The 27,583-nt window shown below is 47.5% G+C and overlaps 2 protein-coding genes across 3 annotated transcripts in view; one reads left to right on the top strand and one right to left on the bottom strand.

Annotated features, from left to right (window-relative positions):
* Nucleotides 1-9,102, bottom strand: part of immp1l (inner mitochondrial membrane peptidase subunit 1) — a 27,406-nt gene extending 18,304 nt beyond the window's left edge. The window contains exon 1 of the mRNA XM_055863968.1: nt 9,000-9,102. Coding sequence (XP_055719943.1) covers nt 9,000-9,009 — 10 coding nt within the window. The 5' untranslated portion in view covers nt 9,010-9,102. The remainder of the gene's footprint in view (nt 1-8,999) is intronic.
* Nucleotides 9,103-9,133: 31 nt separating this feature from the next.
* The window catches only part of elp4 (elongator acetyltransferase complex subunit 4), a 143,659-nt gene continuing 125,209 nt past the window's right edge, over nt 9,134-27,583 (top strand). The window contains exons 1-6 of one of the 2 annotated variants that reach the window (XM_055863753.1): nt 9,134-9,333; nt 10,111-10,146; nt 16,579-16,700; nt 21,832-21,963; nt 23,215-23,363; nt 27,347-27,431. In XM_055863753.1, coding sequence (XP_055719728.1) covers nt 9,156-9,333; nt 10,111-10,146; nt 16,579-16,700; nt 21,832-21,963; nt 23,215-23,363; nt 27,347-27,431 — 702 coding nt within the window. In that variant the 5' untranslated portion in view covers nt 9,134-9,155. The other variant, XM_055863839.1, reaches the window with a different exon arrangement.

Raw genomic sequence — 27,583 nt, 5'->3', positions numbered from 1 at the left:
CTCTATCCCTACATCCTGCTGCATATACCCCTGCCTCTATCCCTACATCCTGCTGCATATACCCCTGTCTCTATCCCTACATTCTGCTGCATATACCCCTGTCTCTATCCCTACATCCTGCTGCATATACCCCTGCCTCTATCCCTACATCCTGCTGCATATACCCCTGCCTCTATCCCTACATCCTGCTGCATATACCCCTGCCTCTATCCCTACATCCTGCTGCATATACCCCTGTCTCTATCCCTACATCCTGCTGCATATACCCCTGTCTCTATCCCTACATCCTGCTGCATATACCCCTGCCTCTATCCCTACATCCTGCTGCATATACCCCTGCCTCTATCCCTACACCCTGCTGCATATACCCCTGCCTCTATCCCTACATCCTGCTGCATATACCCCTGCTCATATACCCCTGCCTCTATCCCTACATCCTGCTGCATATACCCCTGTCTCTATCCCTACATTCTGCTGCATATACCCCTGCTCATATACCCCTGCCTCTATCCCTACACCCTGCTGCATATACCCCTGCCTCTATCCCTACACCCTGCTGCATATACCCCTGCCTCTATCCCTACACCCTGCTGCATATACCCCTGTCTCTATCCCTACATTCTGCTGCATATACCCCTGTCTCTATCCCTACATTCTGCTGCATATACCCCTGTCTCTATCCCTACATTCTGCTGCATATACCCCTGTCTCTATCCCTACATCCTGCTGCATATACCCCTGCCTCTATCCCTACATCCTGCTGCATATACCCCTGCCTGTATCCCAACACCCTGCTGCATATACCCCTGTCTCTATCCCTACATCCTGCTGCATATACCCCTGCCCCTATCTCTACATCCTGCTCATATACCCCTGCCTCTATCCCTACATCCTGGTCATGCTACATCTCTCCACCCTGCCATGTCTTTACCTCTACACTAGGAGCCCTGGAATAATCTGTGGTGAATGTATGTGACTGTCTCTCGATGTGTGTCACTGTGAAGATACGCTCTTATTGGAGGAAAGAGAAAAAGCCTGACAAACAGCAGTGAACCCAGTTTGTGTGCACTTCTCTGATCATAGCAGCCCCCTTGTCCCACAGGTCAGTCCAGTCCTACCAGGAACCTAGAGTAGAACTGAATCCTACAGGTCAGTCCAGTCCTACCAGGAACCTAGAGTAGAACTGAATCCTACAGGTCAGTCCAGTCCTACCAGGAACCTAGAGTAGAACTGAATCCTACAGGTCAGTCCAGTCCTACCAGGAACCTAGAGTAGAACTGAATCCTACAGGTCAGTCCAGTCCTACCAGGAACCTAGAGTAGAACTGAATCCTACAGGTCAGTCCAGTCCTACCAGGAACCTAGAGTAGAACTGAATCCTACAGGTCAGTCCAGTCCTACCAGGAACCTAGAGTAGAACTGAATCCTACAGGTCAGTCCAGTCCTACCAGGAACCTAGAGTAGAACTGAATCCTACAGGTCAATCCAGTCCTACTAGGGACATTAGAGTAGAACTGAATCCCACCACAACAGACTAAATCAAGGGCCTTTACAGAGGGCCCTCTGAACACCTATCATGGAGTATCAAGGATCAGAGAACATTTAGGACTATCACAACCACTCAACATCACACAGCCTTATCCCTACAGTATCCCCCAAACCAGTGGACAACCCCCTATATCCTTCATTATCTCTCCATTTCATCCCTCCATTCCGGTGTGCATTCATCATAGGTAGGGATTAGGGTCTTAACATAATAAGATCACACGGCCAGTGACTGATATCAAGAGAGAGGCCACATGCAGCCACCTGGTTTTATCTGGCAGCCTCTGTCACCCATGGGGTGTGTGTGTTACATTACACAAGGAACTCAAATTGGGATTGAGAATGAGTTGGGACACACCACCAGAGACGTCTGATAGGATCTCTACCCCCGATCCCCCTGGCTGTGGGTCTAGAACAAACCCCACTAGGCGATCTCCTCCATAATACCCTGCCTGTGTCTTTGGGGTAGCTGTTGACATTCAGCTGGAAATTAAACACTAAGTCTCCGTCTGTTAATCCAGGATTACACACCAAACATGTTCCTGGAAAAACAAAGAGTGGTAGCGGCATCTGAGTGGAACCATCTGTGTCAGCAGGACTGCTACAGTCACATGGCTCCCAGAGCCGCCGGCCTCCTACAGTCACATGGCTCCCAGAGCCGCCGGCCTCCTACAGTCACATGGCTCCCAGAGCCGCCGGCCTCCTACAGTCACATGGCTCCCAGAGCCGCAGGACTCCTACAGTCACATGGCTCCCAGAGCCGCCGGACTCCTACAGTCACATGGCTCCCAGAGCCGCCGGCCTCCTACAGTCACCCGCTGGCCTCCTACAGTCACCCGCTGGCCTCCTACAGTCACCCGCTGGCCTCCTACAGTCACCCGCTGGCCTCCTACAGTCACAGGCTCACAGAGCCGCCGGCCTCCTACAGTCACCCGCTGGCCTCCTACAGTCACAGGCTCACAGAGCCACCGGCCTCCTACAGTCACCCGCTGGCCTCCTACAGTCACCCGCTGGCCTCCTACAGTCACAGGCTCACAGAGCCGCCGGCCTCCTACAGTCACCCGCCGGCCTCCTACAGTCACCCGCCGGCCTCCTACAGTCACCCGCTGGCCTCCTACAGTCACCCGCTGGCCTCCTACAGTCACCCGCTGGCCTCCTACAGTCACCCGCTGGCCTCCTACAGTCACAGGCTCACAGAGCCGCCGGCCTCCTACAGTCACCCGCTGGCCTCCTACAGTCACAGGCTCACAGAGCCACCGGCCTCCTACAGTCACCCGCTGGCCTCCTACAGTCACCCGCTGGCCTCCTACAGTCACCCGCCGGCCTCCTACAGTCACCCGCTGGCCTCCTACAGTCACAGGCTCACAGAGCCGCCGGCCTCCTACAGTCACCCGCTGGCCTCCTACAGTCACAGGCTCACAGAGCCACCGGCCTCCTACAGTCACCCGCTGGCCTCCTACAGTCACCCGCTGGCCTCCTACAGTCACCCGCCGGCCTCCTACAGTCACCCGCTGGCCTCCTACAGTCACCCGCTGGCCTCCTACAGTCACCCGCTGGCCTCCTACAGTCACAGGCTCACAGAGCCGCCGGCCTCCTACAGTCACCCGCTGGCCTCCTACAGTCACAGGCTCACAGAGCCACCGGCCTCCTACAGTCACCCGCTGGCCTCCTACAGTCACCCGCTGGCCTCCTACAGTCACAGGCTCACAGAGCCGCCGGCCTCCTACAGTCACCCGCCGGCCTCCTACAGTCACCCGCCGGCCTCCTACAGTCACAGGCTCACAGAGCCACCGGCCTCCTACAGTCACCCGCTGGCCTCCTACAGTCACCCGCTGGCCTCCTACAGTCACAGGCTCACAGAGCCGCCGGCCTCCTACAGTCACCCGCCGGCCTCCTACAGTCACCCGCTGGCCTCCTACAGTCACCCGCTGGCCTCCTACAGTCACCCGCTGGCCTCCTACAGTCACCCGCTGGCCTCCTACAGTCACCCGCTGGCCTCCTACAGTCACCCGCTGGCCTCCTACAGTCACAGGCTCACAGAGCCGCCGGCCTCCTACAGTCACCCGCTGGCCTCCTACAGTCACAGGCTCACAGAGCCACCGGCCTCCTACAGTCACCCGCTGGCCTCCTACAGTCACCCGCTGGCCTCCTACAGTCACCCGCCGGCCTCCTACAGTCACCCGCTGGCCTCCTACAGTCACAGGCTCACAGAGCCGCCGGCTTCCTACAGTCACCCGCTGGCCTCCTACAGTCACAGGCTCACAGAGCCACCGGCCTCCTACAGTCACCCGCTGGCCTCCTACAGTCACCCGCTGGCCTCCTACAGTCACCCGCCGGCCTCCTACAGTCACCCGCCGGCCTCCTACAGTCACCCGCTGGCCTCCTACAGTCACCCGCTGGCCTCCTACAGTCACCCGCTGGCCTCCTACAGTCACAGGCTCACAGAGCCGCCGGCCTCCTACAGTCACCCGCTGGCCTCCTACAGTCACAGGCTCACAGAGCCACCGGCCTCCTACAGTCACCCGCTGGCCTCCTACAGTCACCCGCTGGCCTCCTACAGTCACAGGCTCACAGAGCCGCCGGCCTCCTACAGTCACCCGCCGGCCTCCTACAGTCACCCGCCGGCCTCCTACAGTCACAGGCTCCCAGCGACAGCAGGCACGCAACTGCAGGGGATCCCAAATCCACCAGTCAATAGAAAAGCCCTGTTGGGTGTCTTTTACCTCTATGATCACTGACTGGGGGACAACATTCAGACAATAGTTCAGGAATCACAAGCAGCTGAATTTACATTCAACTTAATTACATTTGTCAACTGTATGACTGGATTCAAGAGTCAACATGGAGCACAGTGTGACACTAAAAACAATCATACAACCAAAACTAGGCCTAAATAGGCCAAGGCCTATATCGTCATTACCAGTCAGTAAGAAGGAGGCTTCTAACAGACAGAATAGGGATATCAGAACCAGCTGGCTGAAGCTCTATTTACATATTTTGTCATTTAGCAGACGTTCTTTTGCAGAGCGACTTACAGTAGTGAGTACATAATACATTTTCCTACTGGTCCCCCGTGGGAATCAAACCCACAACCCTGTCGTTGCAAGGGCCATGCTCAACGAACTGATCCACACGGGACTGCAGTAGGTTCCTCTTGAAATCACTGCCCCTGGTCTCCAAAAGGGTTTTTATATAAAAGTCTGTCATGTCTATGTTTTAAATGTATGTCAATTGTAAAGTATTTTTGTCTATAATGTATTTTTCGTTAGGCCTATGTGTCAGACCCCAGGAAGACTAGCTGTCTCTAATGGGGATCTAATAAAATCATAGAAAAATGTTTCACTCTAAGAAGGTAGTCATTATCAAACATGACCAGTCTATTAGGAGCACAAAGGGAGTCCCAATTGAAACAGTCTACAGGGCCCTTGCTCTCTTTACAAGCCTACATTAGGAAAACATGGGCTGAAAGAGGGCTGGGCCACTGGAGGGCTAAGAGGCTTACAGACCCCATGTCAGAGATGGTGCTTCTCCCTGTGGACCCCAGATGGGGAGGGAATGAAGCCCACCTCTGATGTCCCCTCTCTGGGCAGCAGAAGGCAGCGGAAGGGTGGGTGCTAAAGCTCGATTTGATCTTAATGTGAGTTTTAAAGGGGGACTGACCAGGGATCTGTGTGCAACTATCAGCCCAATCAGAGCTAATCCTACTGATTTAGAAACAGACACCTGTCTGGGACCGAGAGTGACAGATGCAAAACAAATCACAAGTCACAGCCTTACAATGTAGCCATCTAGCCCCCCTCTCCCCTGTTCCTGAACACAGAGATGATTCAACAGACTGATCTCCACATTGCTCTTTTCATTGTTGCTAGCAGCAACCCAGCCGCCAAACAGCTGAGCAGGGTGCCTATTTGAGGAGTCGGAGGCTTAGAGCCAGCAATCAATGGGTCAGCCCAGAGCAAATAACAGTCTAGTGATATGAATACGACTGCTTTGAATTGAAACGGACGTGTCTGGGGCTGCTGGGCCCATGTCCCCATACAATGACACGGAATAGAATACTAGTGACTAATCGTTATTGTATTGGCCGCTGGCTGGTGTGTGCAGTGCTGGGCCGGTGTTGAGAGAGTGGACTGATCTTATCAGGGTCTTGTATTGCTTTCACAATTAGGTCGGTGTTCATGCCAATGACTCAGACACCTCAACAGAGCACCCGCCACCCCCCCTCGCCACCAGCTGACGTCCCCCCCATCATGTGAAAAGAATAGGTCTATGTATATCAGACCATATTGTGAGCTGGACATGTACTGTATTTATAGACGTATGATTTTCAATATAGCCTAAACATTCACTAATATAGAACTAGTCATTATAAATGTTTCACTCGGCAGCTGTTGGAAATTCAAAGAAAGCCAAAAATATAGACATTTTGAAAAAATTGCTATTGGAAAAAAGTAAAAAACTACAACGTCCTGAAGAAAAACCCCAGCCCCACTAATTGTCCATGTACCCTAAGACCATTACTTTCCTTTCAACGCTACTCAAACAAACATGGAGTACATTGATGGAGATCTGACTTCCCCTCTAGTCACAGCCATTCTATTCCCTCTCCCAGTGACACACAGCTAGCGCTATAGCGGAATAAGACTGGAGAAACCAGAACAATATACAGCGGAAGAGGCTGACATGTTATGACTGCCTACATTATATGGCACAATCAGATACACTGATGGATAAAACTGATATAATTTAAATAATACACAGGGACGGATGACATTCAAAATGGAGGGAAAGAGATGTTATTTTAGAAATACTGGCGGTCATGTTGATACTACTGCCACACATTGACCTGTAAGGCCAAATACAGTAGGCCCCGGGGTTAAATTGGGAATTTAGACGTGGTGGAATTATTCACTTCAAAAATGGGTTGATTTAGGCCTCCCGAGTGGAGCAGCGGTCTAAGGCAATGCATCACAGTGCTAGAAGCGTCACTACAGACACGGGTTCGATTTCGGGCTGTATCACAACCGGCGGTGATCAGGATTCCCATAGGGCAGCACACAATTGGCCCAGTGTCGTCCGGGTTGGGGAAGGGTTTGGACGGAGGGGAGGGGAGCTTTACTTGGCTCATCGCGCTCTAGCGACTCCTTATGGCGGGCCGGGCGCCTGCAGGCTGACCTCGGTCGTCTGTTGAACTGTGTTTCTTCCAACACATTGGTGCAGCTGGCGGGCGGGTGTTAAGAAGCTCAGTTCGGCAGGTCATGTTTCGGAGGACGCATGACTCGACCTTCGCCTCCCGAGCTCGTTGGGGAGTTGCAGCGATGAGACAAGATAAAAAGGGGGTAAAAATAAATATAATAATAATAAGGGTTGATTTTCCCACTGACATTGTCCTCTCCTACAATTCAATAGTGATGAAACTTGACACTATATCCTAACCCCTGGTAATACCCTTACAATTATTATGCATTAAACAGTCAATTATTTTATTTTCATTTTTAGATGTCTCTTAGATCCAGCCTACCTCTTGTGGGTCTTGCACAATGCCCTGTGTTGTCAGTAGAAGGCCTGGCTATATTCCCCGGGTCTCCTGTCAGCCCATGTTTACCTCAAAGCGCTGTCACAACAACAGGACTGCCTCTGCTAAGAGCATTTTGTAAAGTGAGCAGTTGGGCCATCACTTCTAGTCTAGAGCATATCAGCATCCTTACTGAGCTGTAAGTCTCTCTCAACTTAACTCACCACACATACAGCTCCCTATGAGAGGCATGCCTCTTCTCTTGCAGTGCTCATAGAGCTCTCTGGAGTAGGATGACGTTTCCCATAGACACTGGTCTACAGTTTTACGTTTTCCCTCCTAATGGGTATGGTTACGATTTGGGAAGGTCAGCTGATCCCAGATCGGTGTCTAAGTACAAATTCTACCAGGAGCTAGTGTACCTCTGTTTTATAGTATTGGGTCTGTGTGACAGGGAAAGTTAGCTGAGACTCAGTCTGCGTTCCCTCTGCAAGGGGTCAGACCCTGACCTGAGATGACTGAAGTCACAGTATGAGAGAGACAGAGGTTAACAGAGACTAGTCTCCATCAGACTGTCCAACAGCCCCTTGTTTTGACAACACTGAGTCTAATTAGGAAAGCAGACTGAGAGACAAAGGCTAATTTGAAGACTAATGTTACAATCCCCAAAACTTCAGTTCAAACTGTGGCCGACTGGATACATATAGCCCCTCCTCCCAACCCCGCCCCCTTCATGCTAGATTTAACCCCTTCCACCCACCCCTGCTCAGCAAATTAGTGTCTTGTCACAGGCATGATTTTTTATGTCATGTAGAATAGGAAATTGTGTCAGTTCTACACATTAGACTGCATTTATATGTGTAGATGTTGCACCCCACTAATTAAGGTCACATGACCAGAAACTAATCTCATTTGCTGGCTGATGTGGCCCTCTGCTTGCTGCCTACTACAGTATCTATAAGTAGTAAAGTGGTTGTGAACATGATAAACATAATGTCCAATAGTTCAAATAATCACTTTAAGATTAATAATTTGGGGGTATAAGGAAGGTTGTGATGTTACACATGCATGTATTTAACTTCATGTAATTTTAGGTTATTGACCAAATGGCTGTCCAGGCATCAGTGAGGGAAACCTTGCAAAGGTTGAAAAAGAAAAAACTGTACTAGCTTATGTATCACAAAATACTAGTTGGCATGAGGTCTGAAAGGGGGGACTTTTGGTTTTATTTCAAATATAGCCAAGATGAAAGATTGATTAAAGATGACAAAGGGGATTCTTTCTGATGATTAGAACAACATGATTGCGGCTGATTTCATAACACATATGATAAAACATAGATCTAAATCTTTGTTAGGCTAGATCAGGACTCCAACCCTGTTCCTGGAGAGCTACCATCCTGTAGGTTTTTGTTTCAACCCCAGTTGCAACTAACCTGGTTTATTAAGCTGCCAATTATTAGAATCAGTTGCGCTAAATTAGGGTTGGAGCGAAAACCTAAAGGACGTAGTTCTCCCGAAACAGGGTTGGAGAGCCCTGGGCTATATGCAATATTTATGCAAATCAAATATTATCGATCTATAAAAGCCTACGTTTGAAGGGCATAGCCTACTACTTTCTAGTCTACAAGTGTGTCATTTTAAAGCTAAGTGTCTACCCACATTGTAGACCGATTACCGTATTCCCTAGAATGCAAATGGGCTGGCAGGCTGGGATCTTTTATTTCAAATAAACCCTAATCTAAAGATTAGGGCAAAACAAAGGCAGCTCACAAACAGAACCCCATCTGCATGTTCGAGTTTCCTAACCAGCAGTTTGTTGTAAATCAGACTTAAGTCTTTATTTCACAGAATCGCAGCTTTCTATTCAGACAAAATACGTTCACTAAATGCTAATAGACATTCAAAACATGTATTTGTCTTCTTGGACAATCAACTCACCGCTATCCATCGTCGACAGCTACGGAAGCTGCCCTCTCACAGACACGCTACCTAACACCCGCTTCTGTGATTGGTAGCAACTGAGCAATCCCAGCTCTGATTGGGTTGATGTAATTCAAAACATCAACATTCGTCACCACGGGGGGGAAAAAAAGCATGGCGGCCCCCAACATGAGCGTGGGTAAACCTACCGCGGACCGTTTACCGTGCAATACCACCAGTTTTCAGAAGAAATCACGAAGCAAACTAGTTTCAATACCTGGCACAAGACCTTCGATTCAAAATGGGCAACTTATTGTTTCGACTGGTGTCACATCTCTCGACTACGTGATTGGTCAGTCTGCCACGAGTGTGTTGACAGCTAACTAACGCGAGTTGTTTTGCTATTTCTGATTGATTAAACTATAACAATAATAATTGTTTTAAATTGGTTAGTTTTAAAGGAATGTTATCGCTGTCACTATTCGACTGCATGTCTTCAACCACAGAGTCGCATGAAGGTAGCCGGCTAGCTTCACGTTATTTACTATAACATTCATGTAACGTCAACAATAATTCGTGTGCCCCATTTGAAACAACCGACACACCTTCACGCCATAGTAAAGGTTGTCAGCTGTCTCTGGAGTATTCGTCGGTCATGGTACTGGGCACTCGTAACTAGTTTGCAGATTTTTGTTCCAGTCCAACACTTATTCAAAAATGAGCTTGGTTAGTTAGAGCTGGATCAAAAGCCTGCACTCCCAGTGGGTTCCCAGCACCACGTTTTTAAATGAAAATACGAGTCGTGTTTCAGAGCAAGCAGTAATTTTTGCTTTTTAACACCTTTATATGAAACAGTCTTAAAACAGGCCTATCTAAGGACAAAATGTGAAAATGCTAATATGAATTATCTATGTTTTGTCAAATATATTTCAACAATCCTTCCTCCAAAGAGCCATTCTATGGATGAAATGTTGTGAAAATCCCCCCAAATCATGGTCTTTTTTCTCCTGCTTTCGTTAGGTATCACCCTGCATGTCAGACCTATGCTACACTTGGTTATCTGTAAATTATATGGTGTTGTCATGAACAAAAATCGAACTATTTGTAATATTTTTTTATTCTTGAAAAGGTGGTGGTTTAGCAGTTGGAACCCTTCTCCTCATAGGTAAGTCTAATTCTACATTTTCCATTGTACATTTAGACAATTTCTGAGTAGAGGTACTACTGTACCTTGTCCAAGATGTACTAGCCTAGGTAACCTACTCCTTTTAATATCCAAGAACCTTATGTTCAGACATAAACTGGCAGCCAAATCAGACAAATACTCTATCTAAACGGGAATCGATTCTCAATTGCGGTACGGTTCTATAAGGCACTCTATGGGTGTCCCTCTTCCGTTACACACTGGTGATTGGAGAAGCTAAATAGCTCATTAGAACTGGTGTTCGCCTCTCTCTTCCGTAAACAAGCCGTAACATGAACTTTTTAATCGTGTTAAAAAGGTGTATAGTAATTTAATATTTTTCGATGATATGAAAGTAAAGTTCCAAAAGTTTCCAAAACCTAGTAAAGTTCCAAGCTAAGACTATTAATGTGTAGGCAGAGCGTCAGAACTGTTATACACATTGGCCACGCCGTCGTCAATGTTTCCAATGAGAACCCAGGGATTATTGCAGTCACTATCTCCACCTGAAAGTACCCAAGACTGGTGTAAGGCAATGCTATAGCATTAGATTGTCCTTATCACTTAGATGACCTTTCATCTGTGCTTCTCACTTGCTTTAGTGGGTTCAGCAGAGGGCACTGCTTGTTTTTGACCAACAAGCAGAAAGCTGTTTTGCCTGACACCTGCTATCCAAGTCCCTTAAAACAATACAGCCTTGTAGATAAGTTGTTGATAACCGGTAGATAAGTTGTGTTCCTTCCGATCACCCAGAAAGCGAATGATCTGGCCCTCATTGGTTGAGGTGTGTATAACCTAGCCTGGCAGTCAGATGTGTTTGTTCTTAGCCAACTCCCCCATCATGTTTGGCATGACAAACAGTAGTGTAATGGAGGGTAAATGCATTTTACCCACCTTTTTTTATTTTGTGTGATAGAGAAAATAAAAATACATTTTAGAGCAATTTAGGGTGGTGTGTTTATAATATTACTGGTCTCGGGCTCCCTAGGTGTATATAATATTACTGGTCTCGGGCTCCCTAGGTGTATATAATATTACTGGTCTCGGGCTCCCTAGGTGTATACAGTTGAAGTCGGAAGTTTACATACACCTTAGCCAAATACATTTAAACTCAGGTTTTCACAATTCCTGACATTTAATCCAAGTAGAAATGTAATGTCTTAGGTCAGATAGGATCACCACTTTATTTTAAGAATGTGAAATGTCAGAATAATAGTAGAGAGAATGATTTATTTCAGCTTTTATTTCTTTCATCACATTTCCAGTGGGTCAGAAGTTTACATATACTCAATTAGTATTTGGTAGCATTGCCTTTAAATTGTATAATTTGGGTCAAACATTTCAAGTAGCCTTCCACAAGCTTCCCACAATAAGTTGGGTGAATTTTGGTCCATTCCTCCTGACAGAGCTGGTGTAACTGAGTCAGGTTTGTAAGGCCTCCTTGCTCGCACATGCTTTTTCAGTTCTGCCCACACATTTTCTATAGGGTTGAGGTCAGGGCTTTGTGATGGCCACTCCAATACCTTGACTTTGTTTTACTTAAGCCATTTTGCCACAACTTTGGAAGTATGCTTGGGGTCATTGTCCATTTGGAAGACCCATTTGCGACCAAGCTTTAACTTCCTGACTGATGTCTTGAGATGCTGCTTCAATATATCCACATCATTTTCCTCCCTCATAATGCCATCTATTTTGTGAAGTGCACCAGTCCCTCCTGCAGCAAAGCACACCCACAACACGATACTGCCACCCCCATGCTTCATGTTTGGGATGGTGTTCTTCGGCTTGTAAGCATCCCCCTTTTCCCTCCAAACACAACAATGGTCATTATTGCCAAACAGATCTATTGTTGTTTCATCAGACCAGAGGACATTTCTCCAAAAACTACGATCTTTGTCCCCATGTGCAGCTGCAAACCATAGTCTGGCCTTTTATGGCTGTTTTGGAGAGTGGCTTCTTTTTTTCGTAGTTCTTGGCTGATTTCTTTTGATTTTCCCATGATGTCAAGCAAAGAGGCACTGAGTTTGAAGTTAGGCCTTGAAATACATCCACAGGTACACCTCCAATTGACTCAAATTATGTCAATTACTCTATCAGAAGCTTCTAAAGCCATTACATAATTTTCTGGAATTTGCCAAGCTGTTTAAAGGCACAGCCAACTTAGTGTATGTACATTTCTGACCCACTGGATTTGTGATACAGTGAATTATAAGTGAAATAATCTGTAAACAATTGTTGGAAAAATTGCTTGTGTCATGCACAAAGTAGATGTCCTAACCGACTTGCCAATGATGTTGTTTGTTAACAACAAATTTATGGAGTGGTTAAAAAACGAGTTTTAATAACTCCAACCTAAGTGTATGTAAACTTCCGACTTCAACTGTATAATATTACTTATCTCAGGCTTCCATTAGCTTTGGTATGAAATAATAACAATGGACTAATGAGCAGCTGGTTCCAGTCCCAGGTAGACAAACTGCCACTCTGCCGTAGAGCAAGTCACTGACCCTGACTTCATCTGTCCGTACCTCAGCTGTATTCATGGAAGCTGTGTTCAATTCAAAGCCATGTGGGTTGATTGGGATAAGAGAGTTTTCTGCTGTATGTGTTATTATTATTATCAAGTATTACAGGCTGTACAGTATTTTTGCCAGCTGGTGAGGTGAAGTAGCCTGGCTGGTATCTCCTTGAAGCTGTAATTTGTGTGTATCAACTGATATTAGACCTATATTGCTTTGCCCTTCAATTTATCCCCCCCAATCGATGTGTGTGGCAGTGATTATAGCAGGTGTCCTGGAGGGTGGGTAGTTTGCCCTCGGTAATGTGTTGGGCAGACCACACCACCCTCTGGAGAGCCTTGAAGTTGCGGGTGGGGCAGTTTCCGAATCAGGCGGTGATACAGCCCAACAGGATGCTTTCAATTGTGCATCTGTAAAGATTTTAGGGTTTTAGGTGCCAAGCCACATTTCTTTAGCCTCCTGAGGTTGAAGAGGCTCTGTTGCGCCTTCTTCACCACACTGTCTGTGTGGGTGGTCCATTTCAGTTTGTCAGTGATGTGTACGCCAAGGATCTTGAAGCTTTCCACCTTCTCCACTGCGGTCCCCTCGATGTAGATATGGGGGTGCACCCTTTGCTGTTTCCTGAAGTCCACGATCATCTCCTTTGTTTTGTTGGCATTGAGTGAGAGGTTATTTTCCAGGCACCACACTCCCAGAGCCCTCACCTCCTCCCTGTAGACCGTCTTGTCATTGTTGGTAATCAAGCCTACTACTGTTGTGTCATCTGCAAACTTGATGATTGAGTTGGAGGCGTGCTTGGACACGCAGTCGTCGGTGAACAGGGAGTACAGGATGGGGCTGAGCACACACCCTTGTGGGGTCCCAGTGTTGAGGATCACCACCTTGGGGCAGCCTGTCAGGAAGTTCAGGACCCAATTGCACGGGGCGGGGTTCAGACCCAGTGCCTCGAACTTAATGATGAGCTTGGAGGGTACTATAGTGTTGAATGCTGAGCTATAGTCAATAAACAATATTCTTACATAGATATTCCTATTGTTCAGATGGGATAGAGCAGTGTGCAGAGTGATGGTGATTGCATCGTCTGTGGATCTATTGGGGCGGTAAGCCAATGGAAGTGGGTATAGGGTTGCAGGTAAGGTAGAGGTGACATGGACCTTGACTAGTCTCTCAAAGCACTTCATGATGACAGAGGTGAGTGCTACGGGGCGATATTCATTAAGTTCAGTTATCTTTGTCTTCTTGGGTTCAGGAACAATGGTGGCCATCTTGAAGCATGTGGGGACAGCAGACTGGGATAGGGAGAGATTGAATATGCCTGTAAACACACCAGCCAGCTGGTATGCGCATGCTCTGAGGACGCAGCTCGGGATGCCGTCTGGGCCGGCAGCCTTGCGAGGGTTAACACGTTTAAATGTTTTGCGTTGGCCACGGAGGAGGAGATCCCACAGTCCTTGGTAGCGGGCCGCGTCGGTGGTACTGTGTTATCCTCAAATCGTGCAGTGAATATGTTTAGCCTGTCCGGAAGCAAGACATCGGTCTCGGCGATGTGGCTGGTTTTCCTTTTGTAGTCCGTGATTGTCTGTAGACCCTGCCACATACGTCTCGTGTCTGAGCCGTTGAATTGCGACTCCACTTTGTCTCTATACTGACGTTTAGCTTGTTTGATTTCCATGCGGAGTGAATAACTACACTGTTTATATTCTGCCATATAACCAGGCGCCTTGCTCTGGTTAAATGGGGTGGTTCACTCTTTCAGTTTCGCGCAAATGCTACCATCTATCCACGGTTTCTGGTTAGGGTAGGTTTTAATAGTCACAGTGGGTACTACATCTCCTATAAACTTCCTTATGAACTCAGTCACCGTATCCATGTATGCGTCTAGATTATTTTCGCAAGCTACCCGGAGCATATCCCAGTCCACGTGATCAAAACAATCCTGAAGTGTGGCTAACCATCTCCATCCCCCCTCCTCCACCATCTCCACCATTTCTACCCCCTTCAGCTACGTGAGACAGGGCCATTCCATCTCCATGTTAAAAGCCAAATCCTAGAGTTCACTCCCCTTTACAATCCCATGTCAAAATGAGCAAAATTAGAGCACCAAAAAAGGAAAACCTTTTAAGACAAAAAGGAATTCCCCCTCTGACTGTTCAGAGAGTGACTGATCTGTCCTGGGGTCCTGTGGTCACGACCCGCCAAGAGGTGACTCTGCTGCCTCATCCCTCCCTGCCCCCCCCCCCCCCCCCCATCACTCCCCACTCTCTCTCTCCCTTTCTCAACCCCCTCCTCCTCCTCAGCAGCCTAATGACTCCCTCAGGTTCTATTTGGTAGGGCTCCCATAGAAAGGCAGGGCACAATGGGCCTCATCTGGAGAGGGCCCATCTGGGAGGCTTTGTGGGCCCTGCTGAAAGCCACAAAGGTCCTGCTGACCTAGAAAGCCATCAATAAGAGGACAGGGAGCCCCACCGACGACAAATTGAAGAGGCAGGGAATTTTCTGGGCCATTCCGGGAGCTGTCCCATCATGGGTGAGGAATGAGGAGACAGGCCTGGAACGTCGGGGGGCGGGGAGGGAAGAACATTCTCCAGGTGTTTCTGGATGGCTCTGCGTTATTCCCGAGCTGTCGGATGTGATGTCAGCTGTATGGCTGTCACCTTTAAGTGTCACTGTCCTTTGTGTGTGTGCCCACTGTCTGCCATTGTGTGTAGAGGCCAGAGACGGCTTTACAAAATGGTGGTTTGGGGCTGTGACAAGAAGCAGCAGTGGCATGCTGGGTAGTGGTATGTGGGGGCATAGAATAAGGAAGTAGGAAGTGGGTCTACGTTGTGGTTCTGTGGTTGGGTGGTGGGTGCTTTGTGTGGTCTGAGGTAGTCCTCACTGTCACTCAGGACTTCAATACAGACGTAAATAAGACCAGAATGTAAGCTCTTCCAAGTGTTAGCCTCTTTTGTCCTGAAGCTGCAAACACAGCTCTCGGAGTTCCACTAGAATTAGGCCTGGTGTCTCACTGTTGTGTTGTGTTTGACAGTTAGACTGCACGTCTTTTTGGATGTAAATGTCACCTGATGCCTTTTTATACACACCTACACCAGCATTGTCTTCTGAATTGAATAGTGTTCATATGAATTACACCAACAAACACAAGGCCATAAGAAAAGCCATCATCACCATCATAATCCTGAGAGAACAACAGTGAATTAAAGTGAGCTGGATGTCAAGAAATTGGCTACCATTGAAATGAGTTAACTTCACACATCAACAAAATAAAGACACAACAGTCATTTCATTGGCGTGAAGAAACACTCCTGACTCTGAATGCATGGTTCAATTCCACATCCCTATGTCATTTAGCTGACAGGGGGCTCATACCTCCATGAGAACTCTGGTGAATCCTCCACACAGGATGTCCTATCCCCTCTTCAAGATGGTGGAGGAGATGATGTGTGGCTCACCCCTTTCTGTGAGAGGTGTGGCTGTCGTCTCATATGATTGGGAGCTCTGGTTCAGGAGATGACACCTGTGTCCCTGTGTCGTGTCCATTCTCCCCACCTCCCTCACTAAGAGTGACTGGTCATTACATCCATTCCAGACAGGCAGTGTGACAGATCCTCCTCTGTTGTGTTGTAATTAGGCTCAGCCAGGTGTAAGGTGTTACGTTGGAAAACACTGTGGCTTTATGTGAACAGCGAATCCCGTCTTTTACTGTCAATGTATATAGACATTTAAACTTCATCACCTCTATGCTGTGTACATGATGTGTTTATAATGTCATTTGTTTCTTCCCTTTTTGAGACTAAAGTGGCAGTGATCTGTGTCAATGACGCTGTTCTCTGTGTAGTTAGGAGGACACTATGACAGTGGGACCTAACGTTACATTATGTGTGTTGTCTCTCAGAGGAAGACCGATACGACAGCTACTCTCGTATGCTACTCAAGTACTTCCTGGCAGAGGGGGTGGTGTGTGGACATGAACTCTACGTGGCGTCTGCCCTGGACCACCCCAACGACATCCTACAGGTGCGTGTGTGTGTGCATACGTGCGTGCATTCATACTGTCAGTCTGTCCCACTGGGTGGACAGACTTCGAGGGTGGTGTGTGTTGGGGGGGGGGTTGTTGAGATGTTTCACTCTGAAGGGGAGCGGAGCTCCTAAAGCTGTTTCCCGCTAGGCACCGCAGGAGGAGGGGAACTCCCATACTGATTGATAGTGGGAGGGGTCACAACTTAACCCCCTCTTTTCATATCAAAGGGTTTAGAGGAGGAGAGTAAGAGAGGAGGGAGGCCTCTGGTCTGGCATAATCAAATCATATTGGTCCCCAATTCAATCAATTGCAGAAAAGGAAAATTGCTGAGCCAGGAACTGTCCGGCAGTTTCTTTTCTCTGGGATTGATTGAACTGCGTCCCTAGAAAGATGGTGCCAATGGAGAAGTTCCAACCCAACTTTGCTATATAGTCACTTTTATTGTGTTTATCTTGACTTTTTGTCCAGAAAGTTCATACTATTATCACATACGACCACCAAGTACTTCTGGATATCAGATCGACAGTTACTGACCTCGATTTAACTTCAAATACGACTTCAACTCCGACTCAGCTGTTCCACTGATCCTACCGGACCCTATTCCTTTGTTCCATGGGCTAACAAAGCGCCGCAGGTGTAAACGCGGGAGATGTTGCAATGTTATGTCTTACTGAAACGTGGCTGGATGATGACGCTATGCACCTAGTACTCGGTGGATTCTCCATGCAGCGGCAGGATCGGATGGTGGCTTCGGGGAGAAAAAAAGGAGGCCGTGTGTTTTTTCCTAAATAACAACTGGTGTGCTGCTTCAAGTGTGAAGGAAATCTGGATCTTTTGCTCACCTGATATAGAATACCTAATAGTAAGCTGCAGACCCTGATCTACCAAGAGAGTTCTCATCTGTAATTATCACGGCTGTCTACATTCTTCCACAGGACAACATCACTCTGGTACTCAACAAACTGTATGGGGCCATAAACAAACACGAAACCGCTCACCCGAGGCAGCGTCCCTGATGGGCGAGGCAGTGAGACTTAACTTCTACCAACACGTCTCCTGCACCACTAGGGGTGATACAACTCTAGACCACTTTTATTCTACCCACAGAAACACATACAAGGCCCTCCCTCGTCCTCCGCTCAGCAAATCTGACCATGTCTCCATTCTCCTGCTTCCTGTTTACAAACAAAAGCTCAAACAGGAAGTACCAGTGACGTGCTCAATGTGGAAGTGGTCGGACGAAGCAGATGCGAGGCTACAAGACTGTTTTGCCAGTACAGACTGGGATGTGTTGCGGGATTCATCCGATAACATTCAGGAGTTTACCACAACAGTCATGGGCTTCATTAATAAGTGAATAGACGATATCGTCCCCACAGTGACTAAGAACGTATCCCAATCAAAAACCATGGATTAAGGCAATATCCATGCTGGACTAAAGGATAGAGCTACCGCTTACAATGAACAGGACACGGACATGGACGCATACAAGAAATCCTGCTACGACCTCCGAGACATCAAACATGCAAAAGGCCAAGGAGGAGGTGGAATCCTATTCCACCAGCTATGATGCTCGTCGTATGTGGCAGGGCTTGTAGACGATAACGGATTACAAAGGGACACCACACCATGAGGGTCCCAGCGACGCACAACTCCCAAACGAGCTAAATGCCTTTTTATGCTCTCTTCGAGGAATAAAAAACTGTGCCTTGCGTGAAAACCCATGTTTTTCTGGATGAATGTGTGATCTCGCTTTCCATGGCAGATGTGAGCAAAACGTGTAAACAGGTTAACAATCACAAGGCCGGAATACCAGGGCGCGTTCTCAAAGCATGCACAGACCAGCTGGCAGGTGTCTTCAGAGATTTTAAATATCTCCTTGTCCCAGTCTGTAATCCCAATGTGTTTCAAGCTGACCACCATTGTCCCTGTTCCCAAGAGCTCCAAGGTAACCTGCCTACATGACTATCACAGCACACACATCTGTAATTCTGAAGTGATTTGAAATGGACGTCGAACGATTTTATGATTTTTCAACGCCGATACCGATTATTGGAGGACCAAAAAAAGACGATACCGATTAATCGGCTGATAATATTTTATATATATATATATACTGCTCAAAAAAATAAAGGGAACTCTTAAACAACACAATGTAACTCCAAGTCAATCACACTTCTGTGAAATCAAACTGTCCACTTAGGAAGCAACACTGATTGACCGTTTGAGCAGACACATGCACATGCACACCTGTCTCCTGGTAGCGCCTCCATGCTCTGGACACTACGCTGACAGACACAGCAAACCTTCTTGCCACAGCTCGCATTGATGTGCCATCCTGGATGAGCTGCACTACCTGAGCCACTTGTGTGGGTTGTAGACTTCGTCTCATGCTACCACTAGAGTGAGAGCACCACCAGCATTCAAAAGTGACCAAAACATCAGCCAGGAAGCATAGGAACTGAGAATTGGTCTGTGGTCACCACCTGCAGAACCACTCCTTTATTGGGGGTGTCTTGCTAATTGCCTATAATTTCCACCTTTTGTCTATTCCATTTGCACAACAGCATGTGAAATTTATTGTCAATCAGTGTTGCTTCCTAAGTGGACAGTTTGATTTCATAGAAGTGTGATTGACTTGGAGTTACATTGTGTTGTTTAAATGTTCCCTTTATTTTTTTGAGCAGTGTACATATACCCTATACACACTCACTAGACTATATATACATATACCCTATACACATTCACTAGACTATATGCACACTAGACTATATATACACACACCCTATACACACTCACTAGACTATATATACACACTCACTAGACTATATATACACACTCACTAGACAAGACAATTCAGCCATGAAGGCCTGATTCACACAGTCTCCTCTGAACAGTTGATGGTGAGATGTGACTGTTACATGAACTCTGTGAAGCATGGTAACTCTAATGAACTTATCCTCTGCAGCAGAGGTAACTCTGGGTCTTCCTTTCCTATGGCGGTCCTCATGAGAGCCAGTTTCATCATAGCGCTTGATGTGTTTTGCGACTGCACTTGAAGAAACTTTCAAAGTTCTTGAAATTTTCCGGATTGACTGACCTTCGGGTCTTAAAGTAATGGACTGTCGTTTCTCTTTGCTTATTTGAGCTGTTCTTGCCATAATATGGACTTGGTCTTTTACTAAATATGTCTATATTCTGTATACCACACCTACCTTGTCACAACACAACTGATTGGCTCAAGCACATTAAGAAGGAAAGAAATTCCACAAATTAACTTAAAGCACACGTTAATTGAAATGCATTCCAGGTGACTACCTCATGAAGCTGGTTGAGAGAATGCCAAGAGTGTGCAAAGCTGTCATCAAGGCAAAGGGTGGCTACTTTTGAAGAGTCTCAAATATAAAATATATTTTGATTTGTTTAACACCTTTTTGGTTCTACATGATTCCATATGTGTTATTTCATAGTTTAGATGTCTCCACTATTATTCTACAATGTAGAAAATTGAATTAGTAGGTGTGTCAACTTTCAACTGGTACTGTTTGTAAATGTGATATTTCAGTTTCAAACCTGTTTTTGCTTTGTCATTTTGGGGTATTGTGTGTAGATTGATTAGGAAAATAAACAATTGAATCAATTTTAGAATAAGGCTGTAACGTAACAAAAAGTGTAAAAAGTGAAGGGGTCTGAATACTTTCTGATGCACGGTAGATCCATTCATGTGTATTTTATTTGATCCCTGTTACTGTTCAATGTTTTTTATTGTTTAACTCTGCATTGTTGGGACAGGCTCGTAAACATGCATTTTTACATTTTACATTTTAGTCATTTAGCAGACGCTCTTATCCAGAGCGACTTACAGTAGAGTGCATACATTTTATGACATTTTTTTTTTTTTTACATACTGAGACAAGGATATCCCTACCGGCCAAACCCTCCCTAACCCGGACGACGCTATGCCAATTGTGCGTCGCCCCACGGACCTCCCGGTTGCAGCCGGCTGCGACAGAGCCTGGGCGCGAACCCAGCCCAGCCTGGGCGCGAACCCAGAGACTCTGGTGGCGCATCTAGCACTGCGATGCAGTGCCCTAGACCACTGCGCCACCCGGGAGGCCGGGCCATTTCAATGTTAAGTCTACACCAGCTGTATTCAGCGCATGTGATGAATACAGTGAAATGTGATTTAGAAGCTTTGGTGTGAACTGGTCATATTGGTGGTGTTGGTAACCCTACACTGTGCTTCTGGGCTCTACGTTGGTGGAGCCTACGTCATAGCTATGTGTCTGACGTGTGTGAGATGTGTATGAATCAAGGTCAAGCTTGTGTGTGTGTGTATTACAGTGAAGTTTGTGTTAGAGGAGGTGTCTGAGGGGACTGTCTGTGTCTGAACTCTGAAGGGCAGGTTGCTCAGTCCTATGTTTTCCATGTCAGTGTCTCTATCTAGCTCTCTATCTGTCTCTCTCTCAATTCAATTTAAGGGCTTTATTTGCATGGGAAACATATTGTTTACATTGCTTAAGCAAGTGAAATGGATCAACAAAAGTGAAATAAACAATGAAAAAATGAACAGTAAACATTACACTCACACAAGTTCCAAAATAATAAAGAATTTCAAATGTCATTATGTACAAAAGGGGAAATAAATAAACATAAATATGGGTTGTATTCTCTCTCTCCCTCTGTCTCTATCTCTCATTCTCTTTCGCAATCTATTTCCATCTCTCTCTCCATTCCCCCCTCTCCGTGGCTTATTAAACCTGTCTACTCAGGTGTGTGTGTTAGACAGTCCCCCTCCTCTCAGGTTCCATCCCATTTGTAACAGACTCAGTCAGCTCTCTGAGAGATGTGCTCCGAGACCTGTCTAGTCAGTGTCTACTAATTGATTTAACCTCTGTGTCTCTGTCTGGAGGGACATGCCACTGTTAATGAGAAAACAACATGACACCTCATATACACCAGCTTCCTAGTCTACTACATGACAAGGACTCTTGTTTCACATAGTAACACAAAATGAATGTCTTGATTCATATTATTTGCCATCATGCTGAATTCCACACAATACAGCTTGAAGACTGAATAAAATACAATAGTGTATAAACAATGGAATTATGTTATTATCTGTAGGAGCTCCCCGCCCCCATCCTGGATGACATCGCCAGCCCCAAAACAGTGGAGGACCAGGCAAAGTCATCTGACCCTGAGAGTCAGGACGCCATGAAGATCGCCTGGCGCTACCAGCACCTGCCAAAAGTACAGGTAAACGTGTGTGTGTGTAGGCAGTCAGGGCATGGGGTCACAGGTCTAGCTCTTGGTTCTATGGGCGTGACGATTGTCTTCACCACTAAATCCATCAGCTCCTAAAAGCCTAGCCTGTCCATTCAGAGCTGGTGGAGATTACTCACACTTAGCTGCTGCTAGGTGGGCCCTGGCGACACACCCACACACACATACACACCCTGCCTAGCCTGGGAAACCAGGGTACCTGCAGCCCATCTAATGGCACGCCACCCGCCTTAACCCTCATAGCCCAGATCTGTCCTTCTGTCCCCTCTTAAATCCCTGTCTATCCCCTTACCAGGGGCGCTGGCAATGCACTCTTTCTTCCACTCTAAGGAATGGTGACCCCCTCCATCCTCCTGTCCTCCCCTCTCTCCCCTGCCCAGGCTATAATCCACATCGCTATGTGGATTAACAGCACACAGCAAATCCCTGGAGATCTCTCTTTCTCTGTCTCTCTCCGGAAACGTCTTTATCTCTGTGTCTTTCCCTCACCTCTCCCCCTTCCCCACCCTCCCAAACCAGACTTTACAAACCAAACTACCAATAAGCCCCAGCCAGAGGATTTACATCCCAAATTCACTCCCCGAGTCCCCCTCTACCCCCATTCCCCCTACACACCTCTCCTGCCAACCCTCTCCGAGTCGCCCTGTCCAATGAAGACATCAGATCAAAGGTGAGGCGGCCGGGACGGGCCTCGAACACTAAGCGGTTCTCCCCCTTGCTTACAAAGAGAAGATGAGCCCCTGACCCCTCCCCCTCTGACTCGCCCATCCTGTCAGGAGAGGGGCACACCGGGGGCCCTAATCCAGATTAGTGGTAGATTTAAGAGCCCATCTGACAATGGGGCCCCTGGCTGTCTTCACTGGGGAGAGCAGGGCTACAGAACTTTCCCTTTCACCCAGGAGAAAACATCCTCCTACTCTCCCTCAGACCCAGACACGGCTGTTTTCACAGCCACAAGTGGACGGTTACGTGGAGACATGATTAACGTGGTGGTTGTGGTAGTTTAACTTCTCTGCAAGTTTTTATTTGATCAAACAGGATTTTGAAACACTTGTATGAACTATGAGCAGGTCATTCATTTAAATGTATCATACTCTACTTGTTGAAAGTGAGAACGTTTCACACTTACGAAGTAGGATTATCTACCCTAGTTGCAATGTGATCAACAGCAGTGTCAAATGGATATACACGGCTTTTCTCTCAACACTAACTGTTGACCCTCAGACGGCCCTGGCGTCCTCGTCGAGGTTCGGACACTACTACGACGTCTCCAAGACAATGGACCCTGAGATCTGCCAGGTGGCCAGGTGCCACGGCTTCTACCTTCCAGAACACTCCACCGCTGTGACATCACCCACCGCCACCGGGCAGAGGTAACCCGGCAACCCCTGAACACTACCCCACCCTAATCTCTTCATGGTGCTCAGTATTATTTACACAATATATCGTGCAAGTGTACTGTATGTCTAAGAGAACTTAGTCAAAACCTGAGGAGCTCACCCTACAACCTGAGGAGCTCACCCTACAACCTGAGGAGCTCACCCTACAACCTGAGGAGCTCACCCTACAACCTGAGGAGCTCACCCTACAACCTGAGGAGCTCACCCTACAACCTGAGGAGCTCACCCTACAACCTGAGGAGCTCACCCTACAACCTGAGGAGCTCACCCTACAACCTGAGGAGCTCACCCTACAACCTGAGGAGCTCACCCTACAACCTGAGGAGCTCACCCTACAACCTGAGGAGCCAACCGTGCTATGCCCGTGACACACATATTTAGTAGTATACTTATCACCTTTTGGAAGCATCTAAGAGACACTATTGTCATATCTTAGAGAAGCTTTTGGAATAGGTTGGGATTAACCTACAGTCTGAAGAGTAATTCTAGATGGGCAGTGCTTAGACAGTTACTCTAAACCCCCCCATCAGATCAGGATGGTCTATTATGGTCAGTTTCCTGACGTTTATAACCAGCTAATAAAGCTTATAACCAGCTAATAAAGCCTGTATAAAACAGGGTCAGTCTCTAGGTAGGTAGGCTAGTAGGCTGACACGAGACATTCAGCAGAGTAAAGGGCGTTAGTGGTGAATGTAGAGGGACTGTTTGCTGTGAGTTTGTTTTGTTCAACGTTGAGTGTGCTTAGGGTTCAGAGGTCAGGCACACTATTTACATTAGAGAGAGCGGCGAGACCAATACAAGCGCATACACACACACAGGCAGACACCGAGTCAGACATGCTTGGCAAACAGGCCAATCTGGAGCGGAGATGAGGTTTTATAGAACCCCTCTGCTTTCATATCTGCAAACAGACAGTCTTTAACTCTGGACCATGCAAACGTGAGTGAGTTTGTCTGGCTAATTTCAGTTGAATCATATTTACTATCACTGAGCAGTGTTGAGTAAATCATTGTCATAGGAAATCTTTTTTATTTTGTCCTTTACGTTGTTTGACAGAATCCATCTTTGTTCTGTGGGTTAGTAATTAAGTCTGAGAGTGGCATTGCCATCATAGTGGCACTGCCCATCAGGTTTTCTGAATAGGACACTGATCTGCCAGACAACATGACAGCTAGTCAGCAGGAAACTATACCTGCACTGCTCACACACACACACATACAGACATACACACACACACACACACACATACAGACAGACATACACACACTCCCTAGCCTCCTCTTGCACGTGGCCACCACCCCATGTTGCTACCCTGGCTGTTAAATTGCTCCGTTTCACTCGCTGGCATAATTGGCACAAATTGCTCTCTAGGTGATACAGCCCCTGTTGTTGAAGACCAAGCCTCCCCTCTCTCTCCTTTCTCCTTAGAGTGGAGGGGGAGGGAGGTAGCATTGAGCTAATGTGGCCTCCCTGAGTATGATACTAATTAGCACATGCGCTAGCCCCCGTGGCTAAGCACCTAGCCCTCAGCACCACCTGAATGGAGGGTGCTCAGTGGGGGCGGACGAAGCACAATGCCCTCAAACACAATGGCCACCAAGTGGAGGAAGCCAGCCCGGGGCTGCCTCTGGCTCCAGGAGGAGGGAATGAAAGCTGGTGGAATGGTTCTGCTATGAACCCCTGCAGGGTCAGAAGGCACCATTGTTTTTGTTAATGATGAACAATCGGAGGCAATGTGTTTGTTCTATGTGTAGCTATATGAGGAAGTGTGTACTGTGTGTGCCTGGTGTTTGTTTAGGCATACGTATATGTGCCTGCTGTCTGGCAGAAGGTGCGTGTCTGTCTGTTCCCCTGTGGGTAAGAATGTTCTGTTAGCCTGTAATTGCTGGCTAGCGTAACAACCTACTGTAAGACTCAATGGACAGTGGTTGTTACTATAGCCAGCTGATCTTAAGGAAGGATTTCTGTGTAAAATGACAGGGTTAACTTTACCCTGGCCATGATGTTGGCACATGGTTGACTTGGCAGGAGGTTATGTCAGGGTGGTTTGTGGTTATTAGGGAGAGGCACAGATCTATTGTGAGTGACTTGTGTTCCTTGTCAACGGTGCACATCTTACCCTTCATTAACCATTCAAACACTGGGCCCATCCAATCGTAACCAGCAACCCATTAAATAACCCTTCTCAGCTAGTGTGTGTGTGTCACTACACCTCCAATCGGACCCTCAGGGAGCTGACAGGCGACCAGGTTTTAATTAGATTACCTGAATAAATTAATTGAATCTCTTGATAAGGCTCCTCCATTATATTCATCTGCTCTAGTGGTCATTGTAAAGACCTGTCATGGGGGATAAGGAGCATTTGACTTTGTTTGTTGAGACTTGATACCTGTCCTGCAATAACCTCATGTTCTCTTCCCTCTTTCTCCTCTGCTCCATCCTCCCCTCTCTCTACCTCTCCTCTTCACCCTCTCTTTACCTCCCCTCTTCACTCTCTCTTTACCTCTCCACTTCACCCTCTCTTCACCTCTCCTCTTCACCTTCTCTTTACCTCCCCTCTTCACTCTCGCTTTACCTCTCCTCTTCACCCTCTCTTTACCTCTCCTCTTCACCCTCTCTTTACCTCTCCTCTTCACCTCTCCTCTTCACCCTCTCTTTACCTCCCCTCTTCACCCTCTCTTTACCTCTCCTCTTCACCCTCTCTTTACCTCTCCTCTTCACCCTCTCTACCTCTCCTCTTCACCCTCTCTACCTCTCCTCTTCACCCTCTCTTTACCTCTCCTCTTCACCCTCACTTTACCTCTCCTCTTCACCCTCTCTTTACCTCCCCTCTTCACCCTCTCTTTACCTCTCCTCTTCACCCTCTCTTTACCTCTCCTCTTCACCCTCTCTACCTCTCCTCTTCACCCTCTCTACCTCTCCTCTACACCCTCTCTTTACCTCTCCTCTTCACCCTCTCTTTACCTCTCCTCTTCACCTCTCCTCTTCACCCTCTCTTTACCTCCCCTCTTCACCCTCTCTTTACCTCTCCTCTTCACCCTCTCTTTACCTCTCCTCTTCACCCTCTCCTCTTCACCCTCCTTCACCTCTCCTCTTCACCCTCTCTTTACCTCTCCTCTTCACCCTCCTTCACCTCTCCTCTTCACCCTCTCTTTACCTCTCCTCTTCACCCTCTCTTTACCTCTCCTCTTCACCCTCTCTTTACCTCTCCTCTTCCCTCTCTTTACCTCTCCTCTTCACCCTCTCTTCACCTCTCCTCTTCACCCTCGCTTCACCTCTCCTCTTCACCCTCTCTTTACCTTCCCTCTTCCCTCGCTTTACCTCTCCTCTTCCCTCTCTACCTCTCCTCTTCACCCTCTCTTTATCTCTCCTCCTCACCCTCTCTTTACCTCTCCTCTTCACCCTCTCTTTACCTTCCCTCTTCCCTCTCTACCTCTCCTCTTCACCCTCTCTCTACCTCTTCTCTTCCCTCTCTACCTCTCCTCTTTACCTCCCCTCTTCCCTCTCTCTCTACCTCTCCTCTTCCCTCTCTACCTCTCCTCTTCACCCTCTCTTTACCTCTCCTCTTCACCCTCTCTTCACCTCTCCTCTTCCCTCTCTTTACCTCTCCTCTTCACCCTCTCTTTACCTCTCCTCTTCACCCTCTCTTCACCTCTCCTCTTCACCCTCTCTTCACCTCTCCTCTTCACCCTCTCTTCACCTCTCCTCTTCACCCTCTCTACCTCTCCTCTTCCCCCTCTCTTTACCTCTCCTCTTCACCCTCTCTTTACCTCTCCTCTTCACCCTCTCTTTACCTCTCCTCTTCACCCTCTTTACCTCTCCTCTTCCCTCTCTTTACCTCTCCTCTTCCCTCTCTTTACCTCTCCTCTTCACACTCTCTTTACCTCTCCTCTTCACACTCTCTTTACCTCTCCTCTTCACACTCTCTTTACCTTTCCTCTTCACCCTCTCTCCAGCCCTATGCCAGAGACGTACTCCTCTCTGCTGAACAATCTCCAGGAGGTCGTCCACAGGGAAGGCTTTGATGGATCCGTCCCCCAGGTAGGTACACTCACTCTCACACATCCATAGTCCTGTCACTACCCCTATACTCCCAACCCATACTACAGCTATCCTCTACCCAAAGAGTTCCCCATATAGGGGTCCCAAAGACCTCCTGCACCTTACACTGACCATATATCCCAGTCCGCCCG

Source organism: Salvelinus fontinalis, chromosome 1, assembly GCF_029448725.1.
Source record: "Salvelinus fontinalis isolate EN_2023a chromosome 1, ASM2944872v1, whole genome shotgun sequence".
Lineage (NCBI taxonomy): Eukaryota > Metazoa > Chordata > Actinopteri > Salmoniformes > Salmonidae > Salvelinus > Salvelinus fontinalis.
The sequence above is the reverse complement of the archived record's forward strand: the minus strand, read 5'-3'. Positions and strand labels throughout refer to the sequence as shown.